General features: G+C 43.8%; 1 protein-coding gene across 3 annotated transcripts in view; it reads right to left on the bottom strand.

Annotated features, from left to right (window-relative positions):
- Positions 1-24523, bottom strand: part of CACNA1S (calcium voltage-gated channel subunit alpha1 S) — a 3469037-nt gene that overhangs the window by 2941471 nt on the left and 503043 nt on the right. For all 3 annotated transcript variants that reach the window (XM_044076603.1, XM_044076604.1, XM_044076605.1), the window contains one exon: positions 3970-4112. In XM_044076603.1, the coding sequence (XP_043932538.1) occupies positions 3970-4112 (143 nt within the window). The remainder of the gene's footprint in view (positions 1-3969; positions 4113-24523) is intronic.

Genomic DNA, 24523 nt, shown 5'->3' with positions numbered 1-24523 from the left:
AAGGGGGAAGGGACTGCCAGTCACCTCTCTGTTTCAGGATCTCCAATATGTCCGAAAAAGAGACATCTTCTGAAGGTGACTTAGGGGACCCTTCTGACTCATCTAAGTCAGTATCAGATGTCAAGGATTCTTGTGGAGAATCCAAGTGTCTCCTCTTACACAATCTTTTCCTAGGGACTTCTTCGGGGAGCATCCGAAGAAGCCTCCGAGGAAGAGGGGCACCCTCCAGGGGTGGCTGAGACACTGGTGCCCGGCGCTTGGATGTGGCCGTGGGTGCAGAGGAGGATAACGCCCTTTATGGGGAGGAGAGGTTGCTTCCACTGATGTGGTTGTTTGGGTAGACAACACCTTCCTCATTAGGTCGAGCCCCGGTCCCGATTGAAGAATCTCCGGTTCGAAGAAATGGGAAGAATCCCGACACAGGCACGAAGGCATCGACCCGAGGACGGAGCCGAATCGATCCGCCGAGGCCCGAGGGAGAGTCGGAACCGAACGTCGGTTCGACTCGCCCGAACCAAGGACAGATCGTCGGCTCCGAGACTCGGTATCGGGTCCGGAGTCGAGGTGAGAGGAACAGACCGAGAAAAGGACGGTTCTGGACCCGAGGGCTCCACAATCAGAAGATCAGCCTCTTCCGGCTCCAACGACTGAACAGGTCTCGGAGGAGGAATGGATGGAGACACTGGGAGGCCTTCAAGTTTCGACACCAACTGGGTGGAAACCGAAATAAGTTTGGACAGGGCCGAATGCTCCAATAACTTCTGCACCACACGATCCACATCAATGTCAGAGAGTTTGGAAGAAGAACGGGTCGAAGGAACCGAAGACGGAGCCGACCTCAACAAGGTCGAAGGAGGGAGCTCCATCACGGTTCCAAGACTCGAGGCTCAGGAACCGATACCAGTTGAACACTCGGCCCCGAAGTCTGTGGAACCGGTGATCTAACCTTTACTGAAGAGCTCGGAGCCGATGACTTGGGCTCCGACGTCTTCGATTCCTTAGAGGATTTCGATGCCTGGTCAGAAGCATCCAGAGCCTCTTGAAAAGAAGGTTTCAATAAACCTCTGTCCATGAGTTTCCTGCGCCTATCTGTCATGACCCTCCCACTAAAAGTGTGACAGATAGAACAGTCCTCTTGCAAGTGGAGAGGGCCAAGGCAGTAGACGCAGGAACTATGGTTGTCAGTCACTGACATTTTCTGGCCACACTGACAACGCTTAAATCCAGACTTTACCTTATCAGACATTTTACAAGAAAAAGACAAGTCCAGTAATATAGTCAAATCCGAGAAAAAAATTGTCAAATCCGGTTTAAATGTCAAATACTTTTTAAATCTAAGAAGGGCTGTAGGCCCCGAAAAACTCTAACCGATAAACAAGATTAACGGTACCGAAATTTAATCACTCAACACACAGTCACTCAGTATATCAAGATATATGAACTAGAACAAGAAAAATCCAATAAAATATAACAAAATAAGTTATATCTTAGCTTTAGACGCTCGAGCTAGCTCCCAACGATGCGAACGCAGCAGCGGCAAACTAGATCTGAGGTAAAGGCAGAGGGGGATTGTGGGTATTAGATTGTCTCGAGCTTCTTCTCGATGCAGAGCTTGCAAGAGGCCAGCACGGAGCCGAGGATCGGCTCCGAACCCATGTGTAAGAACAAACGGCGAGATTGAACACTATCACATTAATATTTAAGACTAATGCTACCAAAAAAAAAAAAAAAATACAAGTAATAAAGACTAGGGAAGAAAATTAGAACCTCTAACTTAAAACGGCTCTGATTTTCAAACACAAACTAATAAAGAGGACAAGCCCTCTAACTAAAATGGGCGTATAGCTCTCTAATTTAAACGAGCTATGAAGACACAACAAACTACAACAAACAACAACCACTGGGTAATCTTCCCTAAGCATGATGGGATACGGTATAGCCTCGAGCCAGTGGAACCTCTCGAGCTTTTGTAATAGGCCGAGTTGGAACTGATGCTCGGTTCTCAACCCACCCAGCAAGAATGAAGGCGAGATGGGACAACATTTTATTTATTTATTTATTTCCAGTTTGATTACTGGGGAAGTCCACTGGGCCCAAAATGTGCCCGTTTTCAGTGGAGGCCCGGGGGAGAAAAGCTCTTAAATACAAAATACAGTAAATATAAAAAAATATAAAAGATACAGTATATAGAACAGTTTGCAAATATGTACATTCAATGTCAAGCATGAGCAACAACGTTCATTGTGATTGATCTTAAGGGTTGTACTGTACATAACATCATATATTATGGAAACTGCAGGTCATTATGTGGAAGAAATGTTTAAAGAAAAAAGAAAGAATGTAATAAAATGTGGAAAGTAAAAAAAATTTAGATCAAGTAAATAAGGAAACTGAAAAAGAGATTACTATGTATGAGTTAGATAAAGTGCCTTAATAGGTAAAAATAGATTTGGTAGTAGGCAGATGAGATAGGATATGAAATGTATAAAAAATTCATGGGATAACAAAAACAGTATTTGTTACATGTTTTGAATGAATGTTTAAATGAATGCTTTGCTATAAGGAACTCTGTAGTGAAATATTAAAATTCATATGGAAAAAGGTGAAAGAGAAGATATAAAAAATTGGAGACCAAAAGTATTAAATAATACAAATTATTAGAGATTTATGAAGTTAATTAAAAAAAGACTGGAAAATAAGATGGAAAATATAATGGAAGAAATGTATATGGTATACAAGGAAAGTGATGTCAAGAACTGTTAATGATAGTAAGAGAAATTGTGGATGATATTTTAAATAGAAAAGATGACGTTAAACGTATGGTAGGTGATATTAATAAAGCTTTTGATCCAACAGAGTATAAGAGGTTAAGGGAATTAATGGAAGCATATAATTTTAGTAATAAAATTAAGAAAGTTTCCATGATATAGCATAGTAGTAATAAAATATGACTTCTAATAAGTGGCTGGTTAAGTAAAGAAATAGGGATGAGTAATGGGGAAAATTTACAAGAAAAAAATATCAAAGCCATAAAAGAAAGAAATAAAGTAGACGGTTGGGATTTTTTTATAGAGACTAGGAATAACAAAATTACCAGTGAAAGCAAGCACGCCTTATAAAAGGAGAAGTGAGAGAATATGTCTTTATTGCAGTGAAGAAACCCCACAACAGGTTTCTTGGAATGTAAAATGCTGCAACAATTATGGGAAAATTATGTGAAGAAAAACATTTGGGGAGAGTTAAAAGACAGTAACATAAATGCGAATATGACTTTATATGTACATTATCAAGAATAGTAACAAAGAATATAAAATAGACAAACAGTTATTTCATGTAGTATGGGCAATTTGGAATGAGAGATTAAGTGAGATTATGTTTAATGGGAAGTGGATATTTATTATCAATAATATTAAGAATAAAATCAGACGGTGGTTATGGAAAAAAGACTGAAGGTCTAGTTTGAAGAAAAATGTATTCAGATGAAAAAATAGAATGTAATTGTGTAAGTAATTGTGTAATTTTGTAAATATGTACAGTTTGTAAATCTATACTGTTCTATGTAAAATGTTAATGTGTAAATAATGTGTAGTGTAAATAGGATGCAAATAAGGGACTCTTAGCCTTTTCAATAGGTGCTGTGGGATACGTTACATCTACCTGAGATGCCGCCAACCCAAGAAGAAGGGGCTTCAGCTTAAATTTCATCAAAATGGATGGCACATTCAGGAGTGCAGCACCCTACCATGCAGAGGTCTGCATTTCTGCATCCACTGCACTCTCCTTGAAATGACCACCATCAGTGAAAGTGCATTTTGGTTACTTGTGCATCTTCAGAAATTTTGCAGTCATGCAACTGCCTTACTCCATTCCTTGTATCTTATAAACTTTCATGTTTGTAAGCTCTATGAATTCCTCAATAACTGAATAAATGCACTAGAATAATGACAAAAATAGCAGCAAATTACTTACTTGGAACACCTGAAACTAGTCGGAGAGGCCTGAGGACTCTGAATGCTCTCAGTGCTTTGACATCAAATCCTGCTCCTTTGCCGCCTCTTGGGGTATACACACCGTCAAAGCGGCTAATCTGCTCTAGGATGACTGTGAAAAGCCTAAGGGTAAAACATAACACATTTAAGAACTAAGAATTAGAAAAACATCTCCGCTGATACCATGCAGAGTTGCTCATTAAAATGGACTATCCATTTTAGGTGGCCATTTTGCTACATTTGTGTTAACAGCTTAGCAAACATTTGTAATCTGTGATTTTTAGACAAGTGTGTAAGTAGTCTAATTTGAATGAAAACGTTTAAATCTTAAGCAGCAACTACACTGCTAAAAGGATATGAAACGCAAAGGGTTCAAGTTTTTTTTTTTTGTTTTCCCTACAGGGTGCATGTTTTTAAAGGAAAAGGCATAGCCTGCTTATAGCCAATCAGTACAACACCAAAAGAATAATCTCATTATAAGCACCACTTCACTATTTTTCTTTTTAAATACAAGGTACGTACAGTTGTGAAAGTAAACATACCATAATAGTAGATAGCCTAATAGATCACTGTCACAATAGTCTAAGTGGTATGGGTTATATCCTCCCTAGGATATGACCAGCTGTCAACTTTCAAAGGTTCAAAGCACCCTTCATGTGCCCTTACTGCTGAGTGACTCAAGAAAAGGCACTTAAAGCAGCAGTTAGGGTGGCAGGGAGGGATGGGCCATACCACCTCTACTGGGTGGGTGGTTCCATGGGTGTCTCCTGTGATAATCCTTGATGGAGACTAGGGATGTCATGCTAGTAGACATAGGCCAGTTGTGCAAATAGGGTGGGAACAAGGCTAAGCTGGATGGAGGTGGAGTGATAAAACCTCATGCCCCCATTACAAGCTTGCCCATCAATTGTACTACTGGAAATCAAAACAGGTGGTGTAATAAAGTAGGGCATAAAGTAAGAACTCCATTGGTAGATGGGCATCCTCAGACCCCTAGGATCCCCTTAAGTTCCTCATTGGCTCTTGCCTTACTGGAGATAGTTGAGAAGGTAAAGAAGGTGGCTGGCAGATTCAGAGGTGGATGTGGACCACTGGGTAGGGAGCCATAAGGTGAGGCGGGAGGAAGAAAAAAATCCGCCAAAATAAATTCCTGGAAGACCCCCGGGTCTGTCCTGGTCCTAGTCAGCTTGTCTGTTACAATGTTTTGTTCTGATGGCATGTAAGAAGCTTAAAGAGTTAAACTAAGCAGAACTGCTAGCTGATGGGCTATCATGGCAAGTCTGCAAGATCTGGTACCCCTTTGTTTGTTTATATACCATATCACTGTGGTGTTATCTGTTATAACCTGCAGTGCTCCTGGAGACCAGAGATAACTTAAGGCCATCACAGCACTGATCACCACCAACATCTGTTTGAAATTTATGTACTTTTGTCTGTCCTGGATGTTCCACAGACCTTGCACTTTCACCTTTTTTGATACAGCCTCCAAGCAACGTCTGAGGCATCTGTAGTGATAGGCTGAAGAGGAGTCAGAAGGGATAACAGGAGAGCTGGGTTGAGAGATAACTCATCCACTCACCTCAGTAACTTCCTTCTGACAAACACCAGCACTGGAATCTGAAAAGATAAAGGATGTTGATGCTGAGATCAAACTGACTGGAGATGCCTTTGAATTTTTCTCATGTGGAGTCTGGCCAAGGGAATCAATATTTACAGAGGCCATGAAACCCAGAACCTTGAGAAATGCCCTGACATATATCAAAGGGTTTAGCATCAAAATGTTGAATGACACATGGTTGAATCTACTTATGTGAAATCCGAATTCCAAATGCTGAAAAAGCTGAACACTGATATTCCAAACTGTAAAATCTCACCCCCTTCTTGATCCATGTTAGCAATTGTTTTAGGTGTGGAGAGGTCGGAAATGTCTACATTCGGGGTTTTTTTTCTGCATTTGGACAATTCAGCATTATGGATTTCACATAATAATTTTGTGAATGTGAATAAATGGTGAAGCACAATCAACATTTTGATAGTAAACCATGTCAGAGACTGGCTGGAAAAATTCAAAAAGCTTTCTTTGTGCAGATCCAGCTTGTCCAAAGGAGGGAAAACCTTCCCTAGGGATGTATCTAGATGACTTCCCAAAAAATATTCTTTGGGAAGGGAAAGGAGATGATTTCTGTAAGTTCAGTTGAAACCCCAAAATAAGTAAGAGATTTTTGACATGTCAGGAAATCTAGACATGGGGAAAAAAAGACTGCAAACATAAGAAAAATTGTCCAAATATAAAAATGTCTGAATGCTCTGACGTCAATGATAAGCACTTACTGTAGTCAGACACTTTGTAAAGATCCCTGATACAGTTTATAGTCCAAAGGGTAAAACACAGAACTGATAATGTAAACCAAATACAAAAAAAAACTGAAGAAACGTATGAATTCTTTAACTCATTACAGCCTAGCGATGTCTCTAAGAGTTTCTGTACTTACATTCTACTGATGCCTCTGGGTTTAATATTGCTTGTTCATATTTGCATTAATAATTCCAAAACCATCCTACATACAAGGTATTAGAAGTTTTCAAATGAATGTTGATATGGTGGTAAACATAACTATATTGATATCTGACCTCCGCTACTGCAATTGAAGAGATATTGAATATTATTTGTAAACTATTTGTATTGTAATAATTTTCACATTCCTCTAAATACCTTAACAATTAAATGACACAGACAGAACTGCTTAGCTTCATATAAAAGTTCACAGCTGTATGAAGAATTTGCTGCTGGCAGTGTGCTTATTGCTTGAATGGTTGCTGAGACTGCAAGCTGTTTATACAACATTACAAAAATTAATATTTACAGTACTTAGAGTGGAGTAAAACCTAGAATTGAGTGAATGCAAACACTGTAAAGGTTAGGTTGCACTAAACGGTTTGCCATTTACAGTTTTCTAGTAATACTTATGGATCTAGAGACAGAAACACTTGTTTGAGCTCTAAGGTGATAACTTCATGTTTTTAAAGGCTCATGCCATGCCCTTGGGAGGTAAGAGTACAAACTCAAAAGAGCTTCACTAGAGGGATGATATGGGATAAGCATCTTTTAAATTTAATGTTTCCATGACATTGAGGGGAGTAAATAAATGATAACAAAACACCCTCACAGGAACAAAAATTATAAAAAACTTTACCAAAGCTAACTACAGCCTACTAATAAAAGGCTTCATACCACCCGCAATTGCAAGACGTCAATGATCACTATGCAGAAGTGTACACAAATGCCCTGCACAAACACTTAAGTGACTGCATAAACTCTGCTGTACCTGAGTGGATCAAAACCAGGTCTTCTCCTAAAAACAAGCCATCATGGTGGACTTTAAGTATAAACAGATTATATAACAAGAGGAAGAAACTGTTCTCCAATTTGGTTGATTTCTCTGAAACAGTCACCAAAGCCATGGACGAGGAGAAGACAGTGCACACCGCTTAACTTGACCTAGCCAAAGCCTTTGACACTATTCCCCATTCGGGCATAATACATAAACTCTCCCAGCTAGGCATCAACCCATATGCTACCACATGGGTAGCTAACTGGCTCACTGAAAGAACCCATTCAGTCAAAATATGGGAAGCCACCTCTAGTAGTAGGCCCATAATGAGCGGTGTACCCCAAGGATTGGTCTTGAGGCCTCTATTGTTTGGGATATACTTTTCTGAGGTGCAAGCCAAAACCAGTGGTCTATGGCTGACCAAGTTTGCAGATGACAGCAAGCTGGGCACTGTCTTAAATTCCCCTAGTGATGTGAATACCCTCCATGAAGGCCTTACCCAAACTAATGACTGATGCCAGAAGCATGGCCTCAAACTGAATGCCCAGAAATGCATCATTATCCCCTTTGAGGAAAATGGCATTCCCACTAATTATCTCATTAATAACAATGTACTAAGCGAGCAATCAGTCGAGAGGGACTTGGGCACCCAGGTTGATAGCAACCTGACTTTTGACCACCACAATGCCTCCATTGTACAGAAGCCTTTCTACATGAGTATTCCATCCAGGAACAAGGAGGTCATAACATACTTGTACTCCTCCCTTATCAGACCCATTATCAAGTACAATGCACCCTTCGGCATGTACCTTGCCAAGCACATGCAGCAGCTGGAGAGACCACAGAGGTTCCTGACCAGGAAAATCCAGGTTCTCAAACACCCATCCTATACAGACAGGTTAAAAGCCTTGTCCCTCTACTCAGTCTCGTACAGACTGCTCAGCAGTGGCCTGTGTCTCTCATACAAGGCCATCTCAGACCCATCCTTGATGGAGTTGCTGCATATCAATAAGTCAAACTCCACTTGGGCAACCCACACGCAAGGCCTTAACCTGGTCTGTGACATTAACAGAACTTGTTGGTGGGATAGATTTGTGTCCGAAAGACTCCCCCATCTGTGGAATAGACTCCCTCTCCATGTCAAGCACAGTACCTCTCTAGCCCTCTTTAAGAAGAACCTGGACGACCGGATGGGAAACAGAAAATACACTCCTGGGATGCATCTGTGTCCCTGCTGGACAGGGGACACAAGTGCTGACTTTGAGGGAAAATGGGTGAAAGTCTTGGCTAGGCTTATAAGGGCCTCCGGGGCAATAGCCTAGTATTATACTATGAACCTATAAAAGCAACAGGGATATCACTCTTCAGAGGAACAGTTTCCTCCTAAGCCTAAACAAGAAAATCAGAAGTCTTGTAAAGTCTTCTAAAGCAAATTACGAAATTAAAATTACATCCCTAGCCAAAGATAATCATAAGGCATTCTTTAACTACATTCAAAGTCTAAAAGGGAATGCCCAGCTATGTGCTGAACTGGTTGTAGATGGGATCACGCATACTACACTGGAAGACATCGCCAACCTGCTAGCTGACAGATTCAGCACAAACTTCACCCCCTATGCTAACGTACCCTTTGCCTAGTATCTCTAGAGAACAGGTCACCTCTGCACTCACCAAAGCCAAACAAACACAGCCTCAATGGGACAAGATAATATCCCAGGTTGTTTACTAAACAATGTAAAACAAGACCTAGTGGACCCACTTGGCATTCTCTTTAATCACAGCTTGAGATCTGGCTACGTTCCTGCAGAATGGAGAAAAGCAATAGTAATCCCCCTGCACAAAGGGGGGGGGGCATCAACAGACCCTGGGAACTACAGACCCATAAGTCTAACCAGCCTCATTTGCAATGCCATGGAAAGAATTATCATGGACCTTATCAACAAGAATATAAGTGACCTCCAAACACTGGACACAACCCAGTTTGGCTTCGTTAAAGGCAGATCATGCTTATTAAACCTGGCAGACTTTTGAGAATGTCACCAAAGTCATGGACAAAGGTAAGACAGTGCACACAGCCTATCTCGATCTTGCCAAGGTTTTTAACACAATTCCCTCACTCTGGAATCATTGAGAAACTCTCCCAAATAGACATTAACCCTTACATTACTAGATGAGTAGCCAATTGGCCCAGTGACAGAACACACTCAGTCAGAATTGGTGACTCCACCTCCACCAGTAGACCAGTCACCAGTGGAGTACCAGAGGAGGTTTGTGCTGGACCCCTTACTGTTTGGCATCTATTTCTCAAAAGTCCACACCAAAGGAGATGGCCTTTGGCTCATCAAGTTCTCTGATGATTGCAAACTGGGAGCAATCACTGAGTCCCCCAATGATGTCAACATATTACAAGAAGGGCTAACACAAACAAATTACTGGTGCCAAAGCCATGGTCTAAAACCAAATGCAAAAAATGCATTATTACTGTCTTTGGTAAAATGGAATTTCCTACAAATTACAATACTGACAGCACCCCCTCTGATTTCCAACCCAGTGGTGCAAGACTTGAGAACACAGGTTGATAGGAATCTGAACTTTGACCACCAAGTTTCCACAGTGGTAAGGAAAGCCTTCTACCTAGCGCACTTCATAAGCATGGGCATAACATCCAGTTCAAGGGATGTTACAACTCCACTGTACTCAACCCTCATCAGACCACTAATAGAGGATAATGCACCCTTTTGCATGTACCTCACCAGACACATGCAGCAGCTGGAGAGACCTCAGAGGTTTCTCCTAAGAAAATATATGGACACCAAACCATGACCTACATGGATAGGCGTGAAAGCCCTGTCACTTTACTTTGTATCTTATAGGCTGCTGAGAGGTGAATTATGCCTGGCCTATAGGACAAGCTCCAGCCCTGCCTTAATGGAAATGTTGCACATCCGGAAGTCAAATGGCACAAGAGTCACTCGCTCTAGGGGATCTCAGCCTAACTTTTGACATTAACAGAACATGCTGGAGAGACAATTTTGTCTCCCACAGACTGCCACTTCTCTAGAACAGACTTCCTGTTCACGTAAAACAGAGCTCCTCACTGACCCTATTCAAATGCAACCTAAATAATTGATGGGAGACCACAAATTCACCCCTGGGGTGGCATCCATGTCCCTCATGGACAGGGGTAGCTGGTGTTAATCACAGATCCACTCTATTCATAAATCTGTTATTCAAACTACCCAAAAAGTACAAATGGGGATATTTGGGAGTAATATAGCTAGTCTTGTAAAGGCTCTAGGGCCACTAGCCTAATAACCTATGCACTTATGAGGAAAGGAGTAGTCCTCAACTGGTCTCATTCCCTCTTTCTTTGGCACTAATAAAATCTTAAATGAGGCCCTCTGTCTATCTGGCTTGGGGGGACATATTCAATAATGGTGTGAATTAACGTGTTCCAACACTGGAGGAAACAGGGCGATGTGGTTTGCAAGATGACGGGAATACTCTGAAAAGGGAGGGGGGGTTTCCATTGCCATCTGTAACCCTGCTGGATGATTCTCAAAACACATTTGTCTGACATAATCTGATGCCATTGAGGAATATGAAGTCCTATATTGAGGGCCAGATTTAGAAAATTGCCAAGCTGGGGAAGATAACTAAAGGGGTAAGTAGTCATTCTGACTTTATGTACTCTCATTGGTTCTGGGAGGCTCCCCTTTTTTCTTTCAGCCTCCTTGACACTGCCTTTTTTTTAAATTATGTTTGTTTGAACTTTGATGTTATTGCTTACTTTACTTCTTTGAAAAAGGCTCTGAACTAGAGGGAATTTTTTTTTAACTTAGAAAAGGAGAATTGAAAAATCTAGGTACCCCCCAAATCAATTTCCCTCTTTCATCAAATATTTTTGGGACCTCAGCAGCAGAAGGGTCCAACAAAACATATTTGTCTATGGAAATTTTTTTAATTTCTGCCTTAACATCTTCTGGTAAGTTCTGAGAATGTAGCAAGCAAATATTTTTGTAACTGCCAAAGTATCAGCAGCTCTGGTTACAGCATCAGCAGAGAGAGAAGAATAATTTAAGGAGTATTTGATTACCTGAGAAGCAGTCATAATTAAAGGAGGAAGGTTAGCAGTTAAAGTTCTCATGTTCTCAAAATAGATCATTAACAATTCATATATATATAAGCTTGGCAATTCAGAATTATTTAATTAATTTATTTATTTAAAAAGAATAAGAAGTTATGTACCTACCATAACGTTCCAAGTTAGTTGTCTTCGTCTCGCCTTCTTTCTTGCTGTTTGGGATCGGAGCCGATCCTCAGCTCCGACTTGGACATCTTCAATAGCTCGAGAGCTGTTTACTAGCTCGAGGCTCCCCCTTATCCCATGATGCCTAGCGACAGCTACCCAGATCTCGTTTGAAATAGCTAATGCCAGACATAATATGAGAGTAACCAGTTATCAAAAAACTGGTTGTTCCATACATCCCAATATATAGAATAGGTTAGGAGACCTAGCTGGAAAAATAACAATAAAAGAATACTCAGCCAGTGAAAAAGGACTCCTCTCGATCCACTAGGACAGGGGGGATGGAGGGAGGGACGCAAGAAAGAAAGCGAGATGAAGACAACTAACATGGAATGTTATGGTAGGTACATAACTTCTTAATGTTAAGTTGTCTATCTCGTCTTCATTCTTGCTGTTTGGGACACCGTCCCTACCACCTAACATCCAGGGTGGCTCAGTGGAACAGACTCTTCAGAACAGTGGAACCAAAGTCAGCTCTACTCCGAGAGACCATATCCACCTTGTAATGAGAAATAAAGGTATGAAGGATTGCCCACGTGGCAGCTGCACAGATGGAATCCATGGGCAACCTAGACTGAAAGGCTATGGAGGTGGCTAACGCCCTAGTAGAATGACCTTTCGGATTGATTGGTAACTCTTTGTTCCTTAACTGATAAATAAAGTTAACAGTGTGGGACAACCATCTGGATAAGGTCACCTTAGAAACTGGGAGACCTTGTTTGTTTAAGGTATAAGAAAGGAACAATTGGTCTGACTTTCTTATGTCTTTAGTTCTGTGCAGGTAAAAACGCAATTGTCTATGAATGTCCAATTGGTGAAGTCTGTACTCTGCCTTGTTGCTATGATTTGGGAAGAACACAGGGAGACCTATAGATTGGTTTAAATAATTTTCTCAGCAGACTTAAGGAAGAAACGAAGGATTAGTCCTCAGAGCAACTCTGTCCTTGTGAAACACCAGGTAGGGAGGACGAACACATAGTGCCTGAAGTTCTGAGACACGCCTAGCTGAAGTGATAGCTACCAGAAAGATTGTCTTCCAAGATAGAAACTTGATGGAGCAGGATGCTGCTGGTTCAAAAGGGGGCAGAATTAAGGAAGTTAGGACTAAATTAAGGTCCCAAGGAGGAGGGGGATCTCTCACTGGAGGTCTAAGAAGAGATGTCCCTCTGAAAAAAGCTTTACAGAGCTTATGAGACATAATGTTAGAATTTGACAAACCAATGTGAAAATTAGAAATGGCCACTAATTGTACCCTAATCGTAGCGGAAGCGGCCGGAGTGAAACAGTTGTGCTAGTAATTCCAGAATTTTGTGGACTGGGGCTGAGAAGGGATCCACATTCTTAGACTCTGCCCAACAAGAAAAGCGTTTCCATTTGCTAGTATAAGTTTTTCTCATTGTAGACTTATGAGAGGAGACGATAATCTCACGGACTGCTGGGGAAATGCTGGGAAGCCTGGCTAAGGTTGGAAGTGGAGCAACCAAGCTGTGAGTTGGAGAGTATGGAGGGATTGATGCAACCCACCTGACTGATGAACCAGGAGGTCTGGAATTGGGTCCAGAGTTCAGGGCTGATCGAGAAGGTAATGGTGCAGGAACGGGAACCATATCTGTCGAGGCCAGTAGGGGGCAATGAGGATCATTTTGCAACCCAACGATTTTGCTTTCTGTATGAGTTTCGGTATCAGGGGAAATGGAGGAAAGGCATAAAGAAGTCCCTGAGGCCAATCGTGGACTAGAGCGTCTCTGGGTATGTGACCTAGAAGCGGAAGAAGGGAGAAGTAGTTGCTGCATTTGCTGTTGAAGGGGGTGGCAAAACGATCGCAGCAAGGCTGTCCCCATTTGCGGAAAATAAGATCCGCAACTTCCTGATTCAGAGACCACTCGTGAGGCATGAGGATAGCTCTGCTGAGCCTGTCTACTATGATGTTGGATCTCCTAGGGATGTGCGTCGCAATCAGAAAACGTTGGGAGGAAATCGCCCACTGCCAAAGTCTGAGTGCTTCTCGACACAGGGGGTAGGATCTGGTTCCGCCCTGCTTGTTGATGTACCACACCACTGACATGTTGTCTGTTTGAATTGCATTAGTCCCAGAAGGAAGGGAGTCTTGAAGAGCTTGCAACGCTAGGAGCACAGCTCTCATTTCTAGGACATTTATGTGCAGAAGGTACTCGTGAGGTTGCCAAGTGCCTTGGACTGTCCTGCCCAGATAATGCCCCCCCCCACCCTATCAGGGAGGCGTCTGTCGTCACTCTGGCTACTGGGCTACTGGAGGGGGTTGTATGAAAGGTCTGCCCTGAGTAACTAGCGGGGAGACCATCCACCAAGAAAGGTGTCTTTTGCATGCCTCCGTGATTAGGATCATGTGAGACATGGATAGCTCTTGGAAAGACCACTGCGTGAAAAGAAGCCACTGAAGAATTCTCATGTGGAAGCGCGCTAGTGGGATTAGAAGAATGGCAGCTGCCATGGAGCCCAGAGTTTGAAGGACATACCTGACTTGGATCCTTTCGCTCTGCATTAGAATTTGCACTTGTTGACGAATTGTGGACACTCTTTCTAGTGGTAACCTTGAGAACATATCCCTTGTGTTTAAATCTGCTCCTATGTAAGTGATAGACTGACAGGGCAACAAGGCAGATTTTTCGAAATTTATTGTAATGCCTAACTGGGTGCAGAATGTGATTGTATAATCCCACGCTTGTAGGAGTTGATGCCTGGTGGTAGCAGTGAGGAGCCAGTCATCTAGATATGGAAACACCTGGAATCCTTGACATCGCAGGTGAGCCATGACCACTGCTATACATTTGGTGAATACCCTGGGGGCTGTGGTGAGACCAAAGGGCAGAGCTCTGAACTGGTAATTACTGGCCCCCACCCAGAAGCGAAGAAATCTCCTGGAGTGTCTGTCCATCTTGATATGGTAGTACGCGTCCTGAAGATCTATCGAGCACATCCAATTGTCCTGACCCAGGAAGGGTAGAATGGACTGTAGCGTGACCATCCGAAACTGTGTTCTTTGTACAGACCTGTTTAGTCTGCTGAGATCCAGAATCGGTCTCCAGTCCCCTGTCTTTTTTGGTACCAAAAAGAACCTTGAGTGTGTTCCGGATACGTGCTGGTCTGCGGGGACGTCCTGGATGGCTCTTTTTTCTAGCAGTTTTGAAACTTCTATTACTGCTTGCTCCTTCAGATTGGGTGGAACATCTGGAAGGATTTTCTTTGACAGTAAGGGGGTTTAAGGAAGGGAATTTTGTAACCTCCAGATATAATAAACCGTACCCATCTGCCTTTTGTTAAACTTTGCCAGGATTTTGGGTACAGTGAAAGTCTTCCCCCGACTGCCTCCAGAGGTGAGCAGCCGGGCAACCCTTCAGGGATGCTGGAAGGGCTTATCAGAGAAAGATTCTCTGTTGCCCTGGTTCTGCGGACCCCCTCTGCCACGAGGATGGCATCTATTATTATTGTTTCCCCCTCTACCTCTGGAGGAAAAATCACTATGTGTGTCAGGCAAGGCTCTCTGAGATTTACAGAACCACATCTTCCCACTCTTCTGACCCTTGGAGTAAGGTCTAGAGGGAGTGGAAAAGCAGACTCCCACGGCAGAGAGAGTCTTGCCCTCTTGCTCACACCTAGTCAACATGTCTTTCACCTGTGGCCCAAAGAGAAAGGAGCCATCAAATGGGGTATTGATGAAGGATGCTCGAAAGGGTTCCGCAAAGTTACAGAGCCGCATCCACACATGCCTCCTAAGGGCTACACCAGTGCCCGCGGCCCTACTCGTTCCATCGGCTGCATAGGAAATGAGCCTCATGGAGGAGTTAACTAGAGAATTAAGCGTCGCTAGCTGGGAAGCTACTTTGGCTTGTGCTCCCTCAGCTGTAGGTTCTTGAAGGGTATCTCCAAGCTCTTTAAGGAGATCCCTTTGAAGTCGAGCAAAATGACATAGATAGTTCAGTGACCTCATTGAGAAGGTCGCTGAAGCAAACATTCGCTTTCCATACCTGTTCATCGTCCTAGACTCCTTGTTAGGGGGATGAACAGATGAAGAGGTCTCCGCTAACTCTTTTTTGGTGGCTGCTGCTACCACCATGGCATCAACGGGCACACCTTTAGAAAGGAATTGCTTATATCCTGGGGAGCTGTAATACATTTACCAGGTCTCGGAGTTGGTTCCACTGTGTCCAGAGCTGACCAAGCCTTTCGAGCCACTACTGACATAAGTGGGTCGAAAGGCAGAGAAACCCAGGAGGTGGAAGGTTGGGAACCGAAAGCATCCAGGAATACAGACATCCTCAGTAGGGGCTAGAGGATTCCAGTTCCCCTCTGCCTAAGCATTTCCAGGATGTCCGAGAAGGAAACATCTTCAGAGGGGGATCTCAGGGACCCTTTCAATTCATCTAAGCCTGTATGAGAAGTGACAGACTCATGGGAGTCAATGTGCTTCCTCTTGCACTTCTTCCGAGGGGGCTCCTCTGAGTGATCGGGGAGGCCTCGGAAGAAGAGGAAACACCCAATGGGGTGTCGTGGAGCATCGGTTCCCTACGCTTGTGGTCTGGAGGAGGAACAGAAATTGGCACAGGCACTATTGGGGGCAGAGCCGGTGGGGCTAGGAGTGGAACTGACTCAGGGGACAGCACACTCCGCATGACCTCAAAGGTGTCCCTGCCATGAGGCAGAGAAAGCTCCGGTTCCAAAGAAATAGGAATCTTTCTCCGCGCCGAGGGGACGGCTCCGAGGCCGATGTTGGGGCCGAGCTCATGTGCGCCGATGCTCCCAGAGGGAGAACGGGGTCAGACATGGGTCTGATGCCCACTCGCCCCCTCGGAGCCGACGAGGGAGCCCCAGCGCCCAGATCCCTCAATGGAAGGTACCATCGAGGTAGTCGGAACCAAAGGAGATATGGTTATCGGAGCCGACGGTTCCACTACCTGAACCCCAACGAACTCCAGCTCCGAACTCATTGGAGTTGGACACATCAAGTGAAGTGGACGGAGCTGATACCTGTTGAGGAGGGCTGGACAATAATTTAGCTAGTGCCTGCGACTTTAGCAACCTACTGACTACTCTCTCCATATCGTGATCCGACAGCCTAGAGGATCGAGAGGAGTGAGAGGATCGGTGGCTACACTCACTTTGAAGTAATGGAGACCGAGAAGCCGAATGCACCGAGTCTAAGGAAGGGGACCTCAGCCTGTTGTGGCTCCGCGATGGCTCCGAAGCATCCGATGGAGCCGACGGGGAGGTTGTCTTGTCGGTGCCAGCCGGAACTGACTTAGAAGGTAAATCCTGCACTGGAGTCGGCTCCGAGGGTGAAGCCGACGGCTTAGTGGATTTTGGAGACTTCACTGGGTGTGAACTCTTTGCTGGTTAATCCTGGGGTTTTAACAGACCCCTAAAAATCAGTTTGTTCTTACACTCCTGCAGGACTCTTGGACTAAAGGCATGGCAAATAGACCAAGAGTCCTGCAGGTGAACAGCGCCCAAACAGTAAACGCAGAGACATTTTCTGACAGCATGAGTCACACTTCTTGAATCCAGAAACCTTAGCTTCCTTAGACATGCTGTACCAAAAAAAGGAAGACTAATTAAGTAAATAAAGACAAAAAGCAAAAACAGTACTACACTAGACAAAAAACACACCAGTACTATCTATAACTATGAAAGAAATCTAAGATATAATATAATTAAAAGTTTTCCTTTTTTTTTTTTTTTTTTTTTTTTTATAATAAGGGAAAAAGAGGAGGGCCTCTAAGTTAAACGGTTAACCTAGGGATGGGGGGGAGGGGTGGGGAGAACTCTCTAACTTAAACGAGTTCTATCAAAAAGGGAGAGACACTATAGAAAAAATAACTACAACCCATATCACTAACTCTAAATAGAAAAGATACTAGAAATTTTAAATTCTAAAGGAAAGTTTACACAAAAAGTTAAATATACGAGCCTGAGCCAGAAAAACGACACCCTCGCAGCTGAAGCGGCAAACGAGATCTAGATAGCTGTCGCTAGGCATCATGGGATAAGGGGTAGCCTTGAGCCAGTAAACAGCTCTCGAGCTATTGAAGATGGCCGAGTCGGAGCCGAGGATCGGCTCCGATCCCAAACAGCAAGAATGAAGGCGAGATAGACAACTTAACATGTTATGTACTCACCATAACATTCCATGTTTGTTGTCTCCTTGATCTCACCTTCCTATTTGCTGTTTGAGATCTGTTTGGGTTCGGAGCCAACTCTCGGCTCCGACTCGGACGTATACTATAGCTCGAGAGCTTTTACTGGTTTGAGGCTAGCCCCTATCCCAGCATGCCTAGTGGTAGTTACCCAGATCTTGTTTGTGATAACCCAGTACTAGACCATACAATTAGAAAAAGGTATACCTATTTTACACATCAGAGGACACTTATGTATAAAGGTGTAAACCATCCGCAAGACAAGAATGGTAGACTAGGACTAACCAAAAGGTATGGTAAAAAGGAAACAGCCAATATAACCAATAAAAAAACAAGGAATTCCTCTCGATCCTCCAGGAAGGGGGAAGAAGGGGGGAAGCAAGAAGGAAGGTGAGATCAAGGACAACAAACATGGAATGTTATGGTGAGTACATAACTTCTTTATGTTATGTTGTCCATATCTCGCCTTCATTCTTGCTGTTTGGGACAACATCCCCAGCACCTGATTCTTGGGTGGCTCACTGGAAAAAATCTTCAGGACCATGAAACCACAGGATGCCCTGTTCCAGGAGGCCACATCTACTTTGTAATGAGTGATAAAGGTATGAGGATTAGGCTAAGTAGCTGCCACACAGATCAAATCCAAAGGCAATCTGGCTTGAAAAGCAATAGATGTAGCCAAGGCCCTTGTTGAGTGTCCTTTAATTTTTCCTGGAAATTTTTGTTTACGCAAACTACAGACATGTTTTATAGTGTCTGAAAGCCACTTAGATAAAGTCACCTTTGAGGTTGCACAAACTTTTTTATTGTCTGCAAAGGATATGAATAATTGGTCAGATTTTTGAAAGTCCTTGGTCCTGTGTAAATAAAAATGTAACTGTCTATGAACGTCCAATTGATGAAGCTTATACTCTGCCTTGTTGCCATGATTGGAGAAGAAAACAGGAACCTCAATGGATTGATTCAAATTGTAGTCAAAACATACCTTAGGTAAGAAAGAGGGGTTGGTTCTGAGAGAAACCCGATCTTTATGGAAAATCAAGTACGGGGACGAATAGATAAGGCCTGTAATTCTGAAACCCTTCTAGCTGACATAACTGCAACCAAGAAAAAGGTCTTCCAAGTCAGAAATTTGAGCGGACAAGAAGCAGATGGTTCAAAGGGGGCAAGGATCAGAGCGTCTAAAACTAAATGTAGATCCGGGGGGGGGGGTGTTCTCTTATTGGAGGTCTTAAGAGGGTAGTACCTCTTAGGAATGCCATACATAGCCTATGGGACATGATACTGGACCCCATTTCTCCCACATGGAAATTAGAAATGGTAGCTAACTGAACCCGGATAGTAGCTGCAGCTGCTCCTTGCTCAAAAGTTTCAGCAAGAAATTTGAGAATCTTTGAAATGGGTGCAGTAAAAGGATCAACTGGATTTTTTCCTGACCAACAAGAGAACATCTTCCATTTACTAGCATAAAGTTTCCTAGTAGTGGGCTTATGAGAGGAAATTAAAATGTGCTGAACCACGGGAGAAACAGTGGGAAGCCTGGCTAAGACCGGAAGTGGAGAAACCAAGCTGTGAGCTTGAGAGTTTGAATGGAAGGATGGAGAGCCCCCGACTGATGCATCAGGAGATCTGGCACTGGGTCCAGGATCCGAGGCTCCTCCTGCAGGTGAGAGAAAAGGAATGGGAACCATATCTGATGAGGCCAGTAAGGGGCAATGAGGATTAATTTGCAACCCAATGACTGTGCTTTCTGAAGAACCTTGGGGATCAGGGGAAAGGGTGGGAAGGCGTAAAGCAGTCCTGGGGACCGATCATGAAAAAGTGCGTCCCTGGGTGATTGTCCCGGTGGTGGGACTAGGGCAAAGTAGCTGCTGCATTTGTTGTTGAGGGGGATGGCAAACAGATCGCAGCATGGTTGGCCCCATTTGTGAAGAATCAAGTCCGCAACTTCCTGCTTCAAGGACCACCCGTGAGGCATCAGAATAGCCCTGCTGAGCTTGTCTGCTATCATGGTGGATTTCCCCGGGATGTGCGTTGCAACCAGAAAGCGTTGGGAAGACATTGCCCATTGCCACACTCACAGAGCTTCTTGACACAAGGGGTAAGACCTGGTTCCACCCTGTTTGTTGATGTAACATACTACTGACATACTGTCTGTCTGAATTGCTATAGTCCCTGTAGGTAGAGAGTCCAGAAGTGTTTGCAACACCGGAAGCACCGCTCTCATCTCCAGGACACTGATGTGCAAGTGGTACTCATGTTCCTGCCAAATCCTTTGAACCGTCTGTCCCAGATAATGCCTCCCCACCTTACCTGGGAAGTGTCCATGATCACTGTGGCTACAGGTTGAGGGGGTAGAAACGGCCTGCCCATTGTTATCATAGGGGAGTGAAGCCACCACTCCAGATCCTTTTTGCAGAATTCTGTGATCAGAATCTGATGTGACATGGGCAAATCCTGGAATGACCACTGTACAAAGAGGAGCCACTGCAGAATTCTCATGTTGAAGTGAGCCATAGGGACCAGAGTGATTGCCGCTGCTACAGAACCCAGGACCTTGAGGATAAATCTTGTTTGAACTCTCTTTTTTTTCAATAACATTGCAAATTGGCGATGGATTATTAATACTCTTTCTTGAGACAGCTTTGCTATCATAACCCTTGTGTCTAAATCTGCCCCTATAAAGGTAACATACTGACAAGGCAACAAGGCAGACTTTTCGTACTTTATGGTGATTCCTAGTTGAGAACAAGAGTGAATTGTGAATTCCCTTGCCTTGATTAGCTGATGCTCGGTGGTGGCAGTAAGGAGCCAGTTGTCTAGATATGGAAACACCTGGAATCCTACACACCTCAGGTGAGCCGTAACTACTGCTATGCATTTGGTGAACACCCTGGGGGCTGTGGTGAGACCAAAGGGCAGCGCTCTGAACTGACAGTGACTGGTTCCCAGCTGGAAGCGTAGATATCTCTTTGAATGTCTGTCCATTTTTATGTGGTAGTACGCATCCTGGAGATCTATAGAGTACATCCAATTGTTCTGTCCCAGAAAGGGAAGAATGGACTGCAGTGTTACCATCTGGAACTTTGTTTTCTTGACTGATTTGTTCAGCCTGCTGAGATCCAATATGGGTCTCCAGTCCCCTGTTTTCTTTGGAACTAAAAATTACCTTGATTAAGTTCTGGATCCGATTTGGTCTGTGGGAACTTCCTGGATGACTCTTTTTCTTAGCAACCTTTGAACCACTGGATTTGCTTGATCTCGAAGATTGGGTGGAACATCTGAGATAGTGTGTTGTCTTTTTGACAGGGGAAGATGGGAGAAGGGGATATTATAACCTCTGGATATTATCGATAGTACCCATGTATCTTTTGTGATTGTCTGCCAGGCTTTTGGGTACAAGGATAATCTCCCCCTGACTGTCTCCGTAGTAGGACAGTTGGGCCCCCCTTCAGGAGCGCTGAAAGGGACTGCCAGAGAAAATATCTCTGTCTCCCTGATTCTGCAGACCACCCCCCTGCCATGAGACCGGCGTCGTCCATTGTTATTTACCACTCTGCCCCTGGGGGAAAAATCACCACTTGTGTCATGCAAAGCTCCCTGGGATTTCTGGAAACGCATCTTTCTGCTCTTCTGACCCTTAGGATAGGGCCTAGATGGAGCAGAAAAATGTACTCCCATGGCAGAGAGAGTTTTGCCATCCTGTTCACACCTGGTAAGAGTCTCTTTTACCTGAGGCCCAAATAAGGACAAGCTGTCAAAGGGGGCATTGGTAAAGGAAGACTTGAAGGGCTCCGCAAAATAACACAGGAGCATCCAGTAGTGTCTATTTAAGGCCACCACTGTGTCTGCCGCCCTGCTCCCCCCATCGGCTGCGTAAGAAATTAGTCGCATGGAGGAGTTAACCACCGAAGTCAAGGTTGCAAGGTGAAAAAACGCTTTGTCCGAGGCTCCCATAGCTGTAGGATCCTGTAAGGTATCTCCTAACTCTTTGAGGAGATCCATTTGAAGCCTTGTAAAGTGTGACAAATAGTTCAGCAACCTGAGTGTAAAGGTCGCCAAAGAAAAAAAGAAGTTATGTACTCACAATGATGTTCCAAGTTTGTTGTCCATCTCGCTGTTCATTCTTACAATGATGGGTTCAGAACCGATTCTCGGCTCTGACTTGGCTGAATACACAGCTGAAAGACTCAAACTTGGCTCGTACACACACACACACACACACACACACACATATACGCTATCACCAATGGAAGAGAAGGAGAAATAAACTGAAAGAAAGAACTGAAGGTAATAAAACATCCATCAGGTCCACAAGGAGTCTTTGGAAGGGGGAAGGAGGGAGGGTTCGTAAGAATGAACGGCGAGATAGACAACAAACATGGAACGTTATGGTGAGTACATAACTTCTTTATGTTATGCTGTCCTATCTCGCCTTCATTCTTACAATGATGGAACAGCGTCCCTAGCACCTTTTCCCTGGGTGGCTCACGACAGTACACCTTTAAGCACCATGGAACCAAAGGAGGCCCTGTCCCTGGAGGCAAACCCACTTTGTAATGCGTGATAAATGTATGAGGAGTTGTCCAGGTAGCTGCTGCACAAATATTATCCATATTCATTCTGGCCAGAAAGACAGAAGACGAAGCCATTGCTGTAGTGGAATGAGCCTTGACCTTAAATGGTAAATCTCTGTTATTTGAGGTATAGATGAATGTAATGCAGTTTGAGTGCCAGATGGAAAGAATAGTTTTAGAAAGTGAGCTACCCTTTTTTGCGTCAGAGAAGGATACGAATAACTGGTCAGATTTTCTAAAATCTTTTGTCCTGTGCAAACAGAATCTGAGTTATCTGTGCACGTCTAGTTGATGTAATTTGTATTCTGCCTTGTTGTTGTGATTACGAAAAAACATGGGAAGCGCAACAGATTGATTTATGTTAGTTGAAGAAGAGAGTTTAGGTAAAAAGGATGGATTCGTTCGCAAGGACACCTTATCCTTATATAATATCAAATATGGCAGGTTGATAGATAGGGCTTGCAACTCTGATACTCTTCTAGCAGATGTTATAGCTACCAGAAAAATGGTCTTCCAGGAAAGGAACTTGAGGTCTGAAGATGATGAGGATTCAAAAGGTGGCAACGTCAGGTGAGATAGAACAAAATTTAAATCCCAAGGAGAAATGGGTTCCTTAAAAGAAGGTCTTAATAAGGACGCACCTTTCAAGAAGGCTCTACGCAACCTGTGTGACATTAAGTTCGACATAGAATCACCAATGTGGAAATCTGAGATTGCAGCGAGTTGTACTCTGATGGTTGCTGCAGCTGAACTTTGGTGAAGAGTTCCACCAAAAATTCCAAAATAGGGTGCAGAAAAGGGATCAATGTTCCTATTTTGAGGGAAACCTTTTCCATGTGCTAGAATACAGTTTTCTGGTGGAAGCTTTATGACAGGACATTAAGATATGTTTAACTGTAGGAGTGAAATTCTGAAGCATGACTAGAATGGAAAGCGGAGCAGCCATGCTGTCAATTTTAGGGTATGAAGAGAAGGATAAAGCGCACCTGACATATGTGTCAGCAGGTCTGGAACTGGGTCCACAGTCCAAGGTTTCTCCTGAAGATGAGACCAAAGGGAGGGGAACCAAACTTGATGAGGCCAGTAAGGAGCAATGAGAATTATCCTGCTTCCCAAGGACTGTGCTTTCTGAATGACTCTGGGTATAAGAGGAAATGGAGGAATGGCATACAGAAGTCTCAAGGACCAATCATGAGCAAGTGCATCTCTCGGTGTCTCCCCCAGAGGGGGGATTAGCGTAAAGTAGTTGCTGCACTTAGCATTCACGGGAGTAGCAAAAAGATTGCAGCAAGGCAGACCCCATGTTTGGGAAATCCTCTCCGCCACATTCTGATTCAGAGACCACTCGTGAGGCATTAAAATTGCCCTGCTCAGCTTGTCTGCAATCACGTTGGACTTCCCCGGAATGTGAGTTGCTATTAGAAAGTGCTGGGAAGAAACTGTCCATTGCCAAACTCTTAAGGCCTCTCGACAAAGAGGGTAAGATCTGGTTCTCCCCTGCTTATAGACATATTGTATGACTGTATCGCAATTGTCCCTAGAGGAAGAGAGTTGTGAAGTGCTTGCAATGCAAAAAGCACTGCTCTCATCTCTAGGACATTTATATGCAAGTGAGCCTCATGTTCTTGCCATATACCTTGGACTATTCTCCCCAGATAATGCCCCCCCACCCTATCAGGGAAGCGTCCGTGGTCACGGTAGCTATGGGTTGTTGTGGAACAAAGGGTATCCCTATGGTCACATGGGTGGAGTGTATCCATCTTAAGTCGTTTTTGCATGATACCGTTATCCTGATCGGGTGAGACATAGGAAACTCTTGAACTGACCATTGGGAGAAGAACAGCCATTGAAGGATCCTCATGTGCATTCTGGCAAGAGGAACCAGTGTTATTGTGGAAGCCATTGTCCCTAATAATCTTAGAACTATCTTTGCTTTCACCTTGGTTTTGGGAAGAAAATAAAGTATCTGCTGTCTGAGTGCTGCAACTCTGTCTGTTGGAAGACGTGCTACCATAAAAGCGGTTTCCAGATCTGCGCCTATAAATGTAATATGTTGACGAGACATCAAGGAAGATTTTTGAAAGTTGACTGTAATACCCAACTGAGGGCAAACGTCCAAAGTCAGATCCCTGGCTTGTTGGAGTAG

Source organism: Protopterus annectens, chromosome 7.part0, assembly GCF_019279795.1.
Source record: "Protopterus annectens isolate FY-2018-M chromosome 7.part0, PAN1.0, whole genome shotgun sequence".
Taxonomy (NCBI): domain Eukaryota; kingdom Metazoa; phylum Chordata; order Ceratodontiformes; family Protopteridae; genus Protopterus; species Protopterus annectens.
This window is presented reverse-complemented; position numbering and strand designations above follow the sequence as displayed.